Source organism: Cibotium barometz, chromosome 9 (genome assembly GCF_041138505.1).
Source record: "Cibotium barometz isolate CiBa-2024 chromosome 9, ASM4113850v1, whole genome shotgun sequence".
In the NCBI taxonomy this organism is placed as follows: Eukaryota; Viridiplantae; Streptophyta; class Polypodiopsida; order Cyatheales; family Cibotiaceae; genus Cibotium; species Cibotium barometz.
This window is the reverse complement of record NC_141054.1, coordinates 24,265,865-24,279,258: the sequence shown is the minus strand read 5'-3', so window position 1 is coordinate 24,279,258 and position 13,394 is coordinate 24,265,865. Positions and strand designations below refer to the sequence as shown.

Genomic DNA, 13,394 nt, shown 5'->3' with positions numbered 1-13,394 from the left:
AACATAGACATTTAGAATGACCATCATGCCCTGCTCAAGGAGAGGTGCACCAAAGAGTATAGTGGCTTTTTTTGCCATCATGCGAATCAATATGCATAGGAGACAAAGCAATGTTTTATCCAAAGTAACATAGAAATTCTATGAACATGAAACTTTAAGCTCGCATAGCCAGAATGTGGAAGAGGTAGAGGAATGATATTGCTAGTTACCTTGGATCTCATGAAGTTGATGAAGGTGTGTATGTGCTTTAAGTTGGCCAGCATGGCCACGGTGTGTAAGAGGTGGAGGAATGATATTGCTAGTTACCTTGGGTCTCATGAAGTTAATGAAGTTGTGTATGTGCTTTAACAAAGAATGTCATGTATGTTGTTGGATGAAGACAAGGGTAGGTACGTGCACTCTTATTGGCTCAGAGGGTAAACCACGACACATTAAGAGGTTGTTGTGGTGGTTTGTTATTCTATTTGTTGGCATTTATGCAATACGTGGATAAAATGATTTCTATTAATGATGAACCATATGGCAAGTGTGGTGTGATGAGTCATGACAATAATTCTATATTGACTTAGTGTTGCAACTTGCTTTTATCAATGCATTAAATAGGTGAAAGTAACCACATGGATGATGAATCATATGATGATATGGACCATCGTTGACATGGTCCATATGATGATATGGACCATGTCAACGATGTACAACTATTATCATAACTATTACGGTTTATTGATAGTACAGATTGTAATGCATGTAATAAGATGATGCAAAGAAGTAAAATATATGGTAAGGACATCAATGGATGATGAGTGTGATGATAAGTGGGCATTTTGAAAATTGTGAAGAGTTTAGACCCCTTTAAGGTTCTATTGAATAACTCAAGGAGTTTAAATCCCTTTAAGCATCTATTGAAATGTTTATCCCTCATAAGCTTTATTTCTACTCGTGTAAAGTTACTGTCTGAAGCTTCTCTCTCTCTCTCTCTCTCTCTCTCTCTCTCTCTCTCTCTCTCTCTAGGCTTGTGGTAAACACATTTGAAAGATATATCCCTCGTAACCTTCATTTCTATTTATGTAAAGTAATCATATGAAGCTAGCTCTCTCTCTCTCTCTCACTCTCTCTCTCTCTCTCTCTCTCTCTCTCTCTCTCTCTCGGCTTGTGGTAAACACATTTGAAAGATACATCCCTCGTAACCTTTATTTCTATTTATGTAAAGCAATCATATGAAGCTAACTCTCTCTCTCTCTCTCTCTCTCTCGGCTCGTGGTAAACACATTTGAAAGATACATCCCTCATAACCTTTATTTCTATTTATGTTAAGTAATCATATGAAGCTCTCTCTCTCTCTCTCTCTCACACACACACACACACACACACACACACACACTGTCCTTGTGCTTTACACACAATTGGTTTCTCCCCACATAAGCTTGCTTTCTACTCATGTAAAGTTATTGTATGGATCTCTCTCTCTCTCTCTCTCTCTCTCTCTCTCTCTCTCTCTCTCTTTTTGGCATTTCAAAATTTCTTGCACTTTAGTTATGTAGTATGGAGCAATGGCTTGACTATCACATTGAAAGAATCCATCTTCTAGTGTGTGTGTGTGTGTGTGTGTGTGTGTGTGTGTGTGTGTGTGAGTGCACCCTAGCGTAATAGCTTATGCATTGAAGTTCTTATTGTGCTATCTTGAGTTTGAGACTTGGGTGTGTGCCTTCATATGGACTACAAATGGCTATGACATCAAAGACTCATCTCATTTCATCTCTAACTTAGGTTTTGAGATTGGGTATGATGTTAAAAGACTCATCTCATTTCATTTCGAGCTTATATTTTTTTAGATAGTCCCGTGCCTTGGGCATGCTATTAAAAGACTTTTTTTGGGAAACGATATATATATATACACACACATATACATATATATAAATATGTAAATAAAGGTACATCACATCTTGTCATCTTTACAAATTTACATCTTCCGAGAATAATAAGATAAAGCTGAAATTACATGACTTACATATGTAGGCCCCATCATCTAAGGTCGGTAGAAAAGATGTATGTTTTCCATCAAACCGTACGGTACGATCAGGTAAACTTATCTCACCCATCTCAAAGTGAGATCTTGCCATTAGGCTCATCCAATCTCATCTAATCTATATCTAAGATCAAAAGATGCATCAAAAGTTAGGAGGATGATGAGGGAGCTCAAATGAGGTGGGGAGTCGACCTTGGGCGGTGAACGAGAGTGCCCACATTTGTAGAGGTAAATGATATATACATACACACACATATATCTACATGTACATATATACACACGCGCGCGCACACTCGCTCTTCGATGACTTATAAAATTCTTTTTCTGTTGGTAGACGCTTCTTAATATATATCTTTCTTTTCTTTTCTTCTCTCTCCCTCTATTCATGTGTGGGTAGCACCCTACACACTATATAATCGACGCTTCCACTTAAATAGGTTGGAGTTTCTCACTTCTGTTGTGCAATAAAAAACAAGCGGCAGAGAAGCGCTTCCATACTGCGAATCCAATTCCTCTTTAGTGCGTTTCTGCGTCGATTGAGACTCTGCATTCTTGCTCAAAACGCAGAAAGAAGAACCCATCATCCTCTCGCCGACGCAAAGACTTTCATCAGAAAATGCCCAAGGCCTTGCTTGAGCTTAATTGGTCTCTTTGGGCTGCTGAAAAGTGCTTGATTACCTCAAATAAATGATCCATCGCGGGTTTCTGGTCTCATCGCCGCATCTCAACCCTGGATTAGGCTTAGTTAAGGCGTTAATCACAGGTAAATCTTCGCCTTGAAATCTATGAGTTAGGCGTGGAGGTTTTTGATTATGCTTTCAGGGCGACAATTTGCCTGTCCATCTAAACGCAGTGAGAGCAATGCTTGCAATTTATTTGGGTGCTTACATGTTGCAACATATATATACTTTCATGTACTTCCCCCTCCTCGCACCACACACACACCTAATCATATCTTTCATATCTGCTCGCAGTAGCTTTTGGGTGCCTATTATTGGCAATGGACCATTAATTGTCATTTTACAATTAAAGACACAGTAGGTCTATAATATGCAAATTTCTGATGTATGAAGCAAGGTTTATGTTACCTTTCGGAAAAATGATTATATGAACACTGCCCATCTTTTTATCTCAAGCTTCCTGCTTTTCAAATTGCCTTACTTTTGATGTCTGACTTGATGTTTTCTATTTTTCCTCATGATTGTGTGCATGTTTATAGAAGCGTGGCTTGCCGACCAGCACATGAAATTTCACAGCAACTTTGACATCAAAGAGGCATAGAAAGTTGGCTTGCATGGGCCATTATGTGCTTAACGGCCTCTTGCCGCTCCCGGAGGGTCATCAGTCTGTTTCCTTTTTCAGTTCCTCAGAGTACGATGAGATATGGGTGGAGGCTGAGCAGAAAACTGCAGAGCTTTTAGGTCAAATTCAGCCCTCTTGGTTATCCGAAGAACGCAGGAGGGCTGTCATTGACTATGTAGAGCGGCTGATCGAAAGAGAATTTAACTGCAAGGTTGAGAAACACTTTTTTCCAGCTCTGATTCAAGAGAAAGTGTACTTAGTCATCCCTTCTTTCCCCTTGCCACATGTCATACCTCTTTGCACCTGTTTGTTAGGTGTCTATATTTGACATAGCTATGTTAATCCACTATACAGTTTAAGATTGAACAACTTTTATGATCTCAATGTTAACTGCTTATTTTAGGTTTTCTCATTTGGTTCCGTGCCATTGAAAACATACCTTCCTGATGGTGACATAGACCTTACGGCTATAAGTGAGCTTCACCGATTCAATGACACTTGGGCTAAAGATGTATCTGCCATTCTTGAACATGAAGAGCATAGTCACAATTCGGAGTTTCATGTCAAGGAAGTGAAATGCATCTATGCTGAGGTATGAAAAACTTGTCTTTGTATCAAGCATAGCAAGCAGAAGAAGCCTGGCTACTCTTAGCATTCCATTTTGCCTACTATTTGAAGAGCTTGTGTTTGTTATGATTTTGGGCGCTTGGCACATTTAGAATTACTCAAGGAGACGAAGAACATGTTTTGTACTTCAAAATGTCCTGCTTTATTTGGAGCTTTGATCATTCAGCTAATGGGGTTTATTTGGTGTATGGAGTATTATCATCTGCTGTAATATTGGCTTAAGTTTACAGATGGCCCTTAGGTCGCAGCTTGTGTGAAGTGTTTAAGTAAGCTTTTGTGAGACAAACCAGGTACAGTGGTATCAGAGCTTCGAAAGTGTGTATGCAATCGGACAAATATCATAGCTTCATGTACACACAGGATAGCTGTTAACTTAGGATATGATGGTGTATGAAAGCATCCCTATGATTGTATTTCCGATTATCTTTGGTCTTTAAGAGCTTCTGGTGGTACCATTTGGGTTCATCATTGCATGGGCCACCTTGAACCGATGGATCTCTCTCTCTCTCTCTCTCACATGCACACACGCACACACGCACACAATTGCAGGTTGCTCATTTAGGAAACACAAAATGCCCATGACTGGGGCAACATTATGTTTGAGGAGGGAATTCACATAGCTTTAAGTGATTGAAGACTTATTTACACCCAGTTTATGAAGTTGGGAGTTACTTGGGACCATGTTTTTACTACAGGTGGTTCATATGGCACATTGGTTGTACAGTCTCCTAATGAAGAAAACGATGATTCTTATGATCTAATGATTTATTTACACCCAGTTTATGAAGTTAGGAGTTACTTGGGACCATGTTTATACTTCAGGTGGTTCATATGGCACGTTGCTCATAAAGTCTCTCCCGTACACGATCTAATGAAGAAAGTATTTCTTCTTGTGTACTCCCACTTACTGACTGGTGAAAGCCTTCTTCTCTTCTTAGTTTCTTTTGCAGTATACTCACGTACTTGTCCTTCTTAGGTAAGGAGTCCGAGATTTCATCTCTTTAGTTTTGTTTGCAATATATTTATTGTGCCCTTCTAAGGAGTCAGGAATGGTGGTCTTTTATTCTATCTCATGAGTTCGGGCAGTGTATCGATCATAGCATGGGTTATGGTGGTCCATAGACAGGGTGATCTAGTTCTTTGGGCTAGACTAGATATGCGTGAGCTGCAGCTAGAAATGTTTTATTTCACATGTGATGCTCAATTGGCTTTACATACACTATATGAGCCATGGAACAAGTTTTGGGGCATGCACTCCCATTGTGATATTGATGGAGCTTGATTTGGAAAATGAATAGTCTCTACATCTAATGTTAAGCTGGCATGCAGGTTCCGGTTGTCAAATGCTTAGTGGAAAACATCATTGTAGACATATCTTTCAATCAATTAGGTGGATTGAGCACCCTTTGCTTCTTGGAAGGGGTAAGAGAGCACACATTTCTACATGCTTTGTAGTAGCTTCTTTTTTTTTTTGAAAAGTGTTTCTAATATGCTATGCTATGCATTTTACAAGGTTGACAGATTAATAGGTAGAGATCATCTGTTCAAGAGAAGTATTATTCTTGTAAAAGCTTGGTGCTTTTATGAAAGCCGGATTTTAGGAGCACATCATGGTCTTCTCTCTACATATGCATTGGAGGTCCTGGTTTTGTATGTATTCCATGTTTTTCACCATTCACTACGGGGTCCTTTGGAGGTACATATTTGATTGACATGTACAACCCTATGAGTTCTGCAAGTTGTCGTGAGCACATTTTCAACTGTTAGTGGTGGTTGTTTGGCTTGAATGGTATACATAGGTTCTTTTCCGGTTCCTTCAGTTTTTCAGCAAGTTTGATTGGAACCAGTATTGCCTTAGCCTTTGGGGTCCAATTCCTCTTGTTTCCTTACACACCATGGCAGGTATGTATGCATTCATTGTGTCAATAAGGATGCTTTGCCACGTAAGCATTCTAGGATCTAGTTGGTGGACTTGGACTAACTCAATGGTCTGCTTTTGGCAGCGGAACCGCCTCAAAATCCTAGTGGCAACTTTTTGCTCAGTGAGGGGTATTTAAATGCATGTAGAGAAAAATATGGTACACGTTTGGAAGGTACCCAAGGTAAAACATTCAGTCAGAAGTTCATGAATTTGGTGGACCCTTTGCGGCCCTTCAATAATCTTGGACGGAGTGTGAACAAAGGTAAGCATGGTTTCACAGGATCAAAGTGAGATTCCACCTCACAATCAATTGATTGACCTACCTTGTACCGTGGCTCTGTAGGTAATTTTTCCAGAATACATAGCGCCTTTACATTAGGGGCGGCACAGCTGGAGAAGCTACTGCAGAGCCCAAAAGAGAATTTTCCTGAGAGTCTGGCCACATTTTTCCGAAACACACAAAGGCCTTGCCAGGGCCGTCGTCCAGATGCCAGTGTTCTAGATTTTCAGATCAATGTCTCTCTGTGGAATGACAAATCAAGAAGCAAAGTTGCCACTTCAAATTTGACCTCGGTATCAGAGATTATGGATCTGACTACTTCCGAACAAGAGCACGCTGATCGGACTAATGGAGCATGCTTGGAAAAACCATCTCATGATAATGATGGTAGTATTCACTTGCAGGTGCATGCTAAAAACCCATGCAGTGCAGGTGCAAAGCTATGTACTGCGGGCATGTTATTAGACAACGACGATGACATAGCTTGTAATTGTGTTTGTGATGGAGATTTGCGGGTTTGCTTGTCTGATGAGAAAAATGTGCCAAGCACGAGAGCGAATAGTGAGGATTTTGATATTGGCACGAATGAGAAAAAGATTGCTGATTCGGATGTGTTTTCAGAGACACTCGTTAATGACCTCATGCCCAGGAGCCCTTCTGCATATGCAGAAGACCTTGTGAGCTATGAGAACATCCATTGTGATCATGGTTCTTTGAACAATTTGAAGACCAAAACTCCGTCTGAGGAAGGTCTAAGCAGCAGCCCTATTGTTACCCTGAGTGTGGCAGCAGTGCATTCTTCTGAAGTTGGAGGTTGCAAAGCGGGACAGGGCACTCCCTGTAAAGATCAAATGACTCAAGAAGAGGCTCAAAATGATGAGATGCAAGCTGATACTTTTGGAAGCAATCTTACAAGTCGATTGCAGACCTCTGAAGTTAGAGATACAGATGCTGACATCCTAGAGGGGGATTACACAACTCACTTGCAGAATTTGGAAGCTGGACGTTTCTACCAGAACTCTCACATGCATGGAAACACCCCCTATGCCTTCAATATTTTCCATCCCAAACATTTCCAACGAGGCTCTGCTTGGGAGGGTCCCGGGAGACCTGCGGCAATGAACCCCGAACATTTTGCACGGAGTACTAGTGGCAGAAATGGAGTTCCTCCTGTGTCACCTCATGGTGGTAGTCCTCAAGATAGATGTGCTGTGCCAAACAGTATACTTGCAGAAGGATTCCCAAAGCACCAAAAAGGAACGGGGACTTTCTTTCCCACTATGGTATAAATGGTCTCTTGGTAAATTTTTTTTGGGTCTCAGTGGCTTGTCTTGGATGCCAGTAAATTGTCTGAAAGCATGTTTTGGTTGCTTGTAGAAACTAAATTTTGAGAGGGACAAGCGTTTGTTGACAAATGGTATCAAAGGTCCACGAAGAGCGATTAAAGGCATAGATTCTTTTGGTTTGTTGACCAGTCACAATGGAGCCCCAGCTTTTAGAACAAGGTTGCATATGCCAAAAAAGCGTGATGAATCAAATAAATTGAGAACCAGAGAAAGTCTGAATATAAAGGCAGGAGAACAAGACTGGGACTTGTCAACAGAAGAGGCAGTCCTTGGAAATGCATTGCATAGCCCGACCGCCAACAGTGTAGATAATTTTGTCCATCCATTTCAAAGGCATGTGGATATTGGGGTCTCTGGTGACCCAAGGATCAACATGATTGATTGGTCACCCAGGTCCTCTGCTGCTGCCACGGTGCTACCTTCTGGCAACAGCAAAGATTTACCAATAGAAAAGCTGGAGTTTGGATCATTTGGTCCAGGGTTTTTGGCTGAAGGTCTACAAGATGTCTCTGCTAACAAAGATAGTGTTGGATTTGTGCTCCAAACTCAGCATCACTCTCCTCGTGGTGGCGACTCTTCAGAACCCAGTGTCTCAAAAGTGGGACATCATGTTGATCAGCAGCAAAAAAGGTAAGAGAAACATGCTTCATTCTTTTTTCAGGCATTATAGTCATGTTTTCGTCTTTTGTATTACTTGGTCTCTGTATTATAGTTGAGTCCTAATGAAGGAAAATAAGTGCTTCTATAGCATGCTCTGTTGAATTAATCCTTATTGGTTGCATAACTCACTACTTGGGCTCATTTATACTTTGGTCGTTTATATCGTTTATACTTTGAGTTCCTGTACTAGCTTAGACTTTCTAGTTTTAGTGTGAAACCTATTACTTCCTGTGTGAACCAAAAGTTGGGGTTGGGTCTAGTGTTTTATGTTTAAAATTGTTGGGATATTCGGGGCTCAGTAGGTGTGAACACCCCCCTATGTCAGTGCGTGTGTGTGATTTCTATGGGTCAAAAGATAAGGCTTCAACTACAAAAAGCATGTACTTGGTGAAGGTTCAACACATCAATCAAATCATCATCGAGCTTTGTCATCTCTCTCTTTCGTTTGCACCAAGATGAAGAGATCCCGGAAATGGGAGGCCCTGCATTCAGAACTGAATGCAATCATTGACAGGATGGAGAAACATGTGCTTGCAAGCTCGGAGAAGCCAGAGAAGCACCCGCTAGGTGGATGGGCAAAAGACGGGCTGAAAGTTATCATGGACATGCTGATATGCCAGGAAGATACACAAGATATGGAAATTGTTCTTTTTTCTGGGAAAAAAATCCTTCTAATAGTTAATAAAAAACAGCCATGAAGGGCTAAGTACAACCACGAAGGGCTAGATACAAACTCGCCTCCATGCACGAGGCGGGGATCAAATAATCAAAAGGGTGGAGAAAGATGCACTTCCCCTCTGGCTGGCCGCTCTATGTGGAGAAGGCTGTTTCATACAACAGGAGGGAGGGGGGAATAACCACATAGGTGGTTTGTAATGCCAAGTGGGATCACCATCTCTATCGGTGAGAAAAGGGCCAGGCTGCTAGAGCCTCGAGAAAGCTTCCCGCCACTTCCGCATGCGGTCAAAGCCACCCTACAACTTCCCCCACTAACCGTGGAGGGTATGGATGATGTGGAGCCAAATGCTCCTGATGGACTCCGCAGGCGGAGTGTGGGTACCCTCGATGGCTTTGCTGCATCTAGCTCTCCATATATGCTAGCCTGCAATGCTACTGCAAATCTCCTATCTCTGGCATGAGTCCGGTCTCTAGTGATGAGTAGATGGGACTAGGATTGGTACTGCTGAAATATGAAGGTGAGAGACCTGAAGGGCTAGCCCCCCACCTTCCTCCTCAAAAGCCCTGGCAACCTTAGCCTCTGTGGCCCAAGTGACAGTGCCCCATGTAATGATAGGGGTCGAGGTCTTGTCCATCATGAAGATGTGGAGGATCCGTAGGCCAAACCTGCTGAGCCTTTGGGCAATCCCAAAGACAATGTCGCTGAGACTCTTGAGGGTGGCTGCACCTCGGATAAGCTGCTGGTCGACCACCAATCGCCAACCGCGTGCCAACCGCCAAGCTCCTGTGTGCCGTTAGCCAAAGAAAGAGGGTGATCTTTTGAGGCCGAAAATTGTCCAAGAGCCTCTTCCAGAAATCTGAGAGAAAACACTGTGAGAGGCCCTGTGATGCCAATGTGGTGCTGCTACTGGGGTGCCATCAACCTTTGGCATATGAATCCTGCGGCCTAGCCGCGCTGTATATGCGAAGAAGGGGGTATCTAGAGTCTTCTCCCGATCTGCAGGATCACGCCAAGTCCACTCCCCTAGGTCTCTCTAGAGGTGTGTGAGGGGCCGGCTCTCCCAAATCCATAACCGTCAGTCTCTCCCTGGCCACCTTGGTCGGTGGGGAGTCTATGTGCCACTCATGAGCCTGAAATCCAATCACCCTCGCCCTCTGTAAGGTGCAACCACTGAAATCCTCCAAAGAGGGCTTTGATCTCTCTAATCTGCCATGGGGAGTCGGGACCAATAGAAAAAGTGAGCAAGTCACAACCGTCATCCGTGCCATGGACTGCCAAGAGAATATCAATCCTAGTAAACACGCCTAGCATAGTCACAAGGGACGGGAATGCTGTTTGCTGACTTGGTGGTGTGGTGTGTGAATAGGTGGTAAGTATTACTATTTTGGCCCTTTTAAAATGTAAAATCCATAAACTATTGTGTTCACACACATTTAAAAAGGGGCTGGACATTTTCTTTTGGATGGTGCCCGTAAGTGTTAATTATGTATTAAGGTTTTATAACCTTTGATAAGGCTTTTGCATGAAACATTATTGGAAAATTTCCCATGTGTGGTGGGTTGGTGGATTTTCTCTCTGCATCGCCTCTTTCTCCATCGCCTCCTTGCTGCTGGCTATACCCGCCTGCTGTCCATGCTTGAACTTGTTGCTGTACCCGCCTGCAGGGCTGCCCACGCCTGTACCTACTTGTGTACGTGTTGTATCTACTGGCTGCCCACGTGTACTTGCTGGCTACCCATATGTACCCGTTGTACCTGACTGTACCTGCCTGCTGAATTCATTGTACCAGCTGTACAAACAGTATCTGTTGCACCTGCACACATGTGAAGTTCTTGATGTGCTGGATTGTACCTGCTACAAATTGTATCGGTTGTATCTGGATGGTACTCACCGTACTAGGTGCTCTCATACTTTTCTCATTTGAATAAATCTGAAATTTGCAAATTTAAATTCAGAGAATGCTTTAAGTTGTGTAGTGCAGGGGAAAAGCATGTATATGCTGACCATGCTTAGGAATGTTCTTCCTGGTGTGGTCAGTATATTTCCTTGTGTGGTGTTGTTAACCGCGCTCTCAGAGCTGCTGAGAGCCAGTGAAGGTTAGACTCACCAGGGAATTTGGGAGCAAAGCTCATTGGGGAGAACCAGGCCACGTTCCCTCCGCGGTGTTCTCCTTGGCCTGCGTTAGTACGGGCGTGCCTGTTGGTGCACGGTCCCGAAAGACCAGTGAAAGGCAGGTGTCCACCCAGTGAAGGAGGGAATGAGCCTGTGATTTGGGGCTACTCTGACCAACACCTCTTCATCGACTTGAACCAGTTTTATTTGGTTGTTTTCACTCCCTTGTGGAGAAATCTGGCCAGTCAGGCTTGTGACACTTGTACAAATATAAATACTCCAAGAAATACAAAAAGTAGAGGGGGGGGCCGGCCCTTTCTGGCCCCAGTGCTGGTGTCATTTGTATTTTCAGTATTTTCAGTATTTGTGTTGCTAATGTTGTTTTCATTGTTTAATAACAGTTAAGTTAAGTGTTCTAAATATGTGTATATTGTCTTCCGATTTGTAGGCCTCCTGTAGGGAGCGGTCACATTGGTATCAGAGCCCGGTCGTCTCTCTTTCTCAAGAGAAGACACGGAGTTTTGAGATCGGAAGCAAGTACGAACACTTAATTCAATGAACAGCCATGGCAACCCATTGGAAGTGCCGAATTCGAGGGGCCAATCAAGTGCTTCACGGGATTCCGATGCATTGCATGGAAGGCATAAGCCTCTTGAGAGAGTCTATGACAGTGCATACATGGGACAGCCATCACGTGGTAAAGAACCCATGCACGAGGAAGAGCCCAATGCATTGAGGGTTGAGTTCGAGCACATGAAGAGGCTCTTGTAGGCAAAAGAGCAAGAGCTGAAATTCTTGCATGAGGACCCCCATGGTACAAAGTGTCATAGAAGCCAAGAAAGCTAATGCTATGGTGGACATGACTTTTGAGTCTATGGCTCGAGAAGTGGGCAAGAAGCCAAGGGAGCTGGCACTCTCTTATCTTATCCGCAAGGGTGACCTTAAAGAGGGAGAGGATGGACAGCTTATGTTCAAGAATCCACCCCGTTTGCAGCATGGAGACCCAGCCTCTCAAAGGTTGAGATCATATTTGCATAAAGAAGAAGTATCAGTCACCTCTCGCCATGCATCCACTCCTCATGGCACAGGAGGAAACAGATTTATGCATGCTCAAGGCCATTTGGATTCTAGGTATGTACATCATGGGGACAGTGGTCGGCATGCAAGCCAAAAGACCTTGCCTATTGAGTTGTCTCGTAGCGAGACAAGGCATCTTTCAGCGAGGTCACATGCAGTGGGGCCACTAGAATCAAAGACCCATGTCACTTTGGCTAGTAGAACACCTATCATTGTCCATGAAGCTCATGCAGAGAGAGCTGCCCCCTTGGATAAGGGGAAGAGAAAAAGAGAAGAACATGTACCACATCCCAAGAAGCTCAAGGAGTTCAAGGCAGGGGACAAGTCCGTGAAATTTGTGACCTTTCATGGAGAGTATGATGCCTCTAAGGTGCTAGCTTTTGTGGCATAGTTTGATATTGCTTTTAATGATGAGGATTTCACTGAGAAGTCCAAAATTCGTCATGCAAGCATGTTCTTGAAGGGGACAGCTGCCCGTTGGTGGATCACTGAAAAGACCACCAAAGACCCCATTTGCACTTGGAAAGAGTTTAAGGACAAATTTTATGCCCAACTCCACCATTACGATACACAGTGAGGGCCGGATGGAGATTATTCCCGATGGCAAGGGGGGCAAGCATGCCTCCCGTGTTCTTTATGTCCCTGCTCTTGGTTTTCATCTTCTGTCAGTGCATGAAGTATGCAAGATTGGCTTTCGGGTGGAATTTGAGGAGCATTCAGTTGCTCTACGGGACCGTGAGACTGGCCAGGTTGTTTGGGAAGGCGGTGTGGAGAATGGTATCTACAAGCTCTCTGCACTCTCCTTAGTGACAGGTTCTCAGGTCGGAGATCTGTGGCACTTTCGTTTTGGCCACTTAAATGTGGATGCACTGCGGCGAGCTTTCTGGGACCAGATGGTGGTTGGCTTGCCAGATGTTGGTAGCAGGCAAGGACGTTGCAGTTCTTGCATACGTGGTAAGCAGCACAGGGAATCCTTTCCGAAGCAAGCTTCCAAGCGGGCTTCAAAACCATTGGAGTTGATTCACACTGACTTGTGTGGACCTCAGCAGACACCATCAGTGGGAGGATCTCTCTATTTTATGTTGCTTGTTGATGATTGTACCAGATTCACGTGGGTCTACTTTCTTTCACAGAAGGACCAAGCTTTTGCACGGTTCAAGGATTGGCACGTGATGGCGGAAAAAGAGTCTAGATTGCAGGTAAAGACTCTCAGGGGTGACAAAGGGGGTGAATTCTCCTCGAATGTATCTCAGATTTTGTGCAGATCATGGCATCAAGAGGGAACTGGCCAATACAGGATCGCCTTCAGAGAATGGAGTTGTAGAACGCAAAAATAGGACTGTGGTGGAGATGGCGAGGACCAT

The 13,394-nt window shown here is 43.5% G+C and overlaps 1 protein-coding gene across 1 annotated transcript in view; it reads left to right on the top strand.

The window, feature by feature from the left end:
- The first annotated feature begins 2,307 nt into the window (after window positions 1-2,307).
- Window positions 2,308-13,394, top strand: part of LOC147635354 (uncharacterized) — a 61,245-nt gene continuing 50,158 nt past the window's right edge. The window contains exons 1-9 of the mRNA XM_086802598.1: window positions 2,308-2,789; window positions 3,246-3,539; window positions 3,732-3,920; window positions 5,285-5,377; window positions 5,469-5,651; window positions 5,755-5,857; window positions 5,959-6,138; window positions 6,220-7,439; window positions 7,534-8,132. Of these exons, the coding sequence (XP_086658724.1) occupies window positions 3,321-3,539; window positions 3,732-3,920; window positions 5,285-5,377; window positions 5,469-5,651; window positions 5,755-5,857; window positions 5,959-6,138; window positions 6,220-7,439; window positions 7,534-8,132 (2,786 nt within the window). The 5' untranslated portion in view covers window positions 2,308-2,789; window positions 3,246-3,320. The remainder of the gene's footprint in view (window positions 2,790-3,245; window positions 3,540-3,731; window positions 3,921-5,284; window positions 5,378-5,468; window positions 5,652-5,754; window positions 5,858-5,958; window positions 6,139-6,219; window positions 7,440-7,533; window positions 8,133-13,394) is intronic.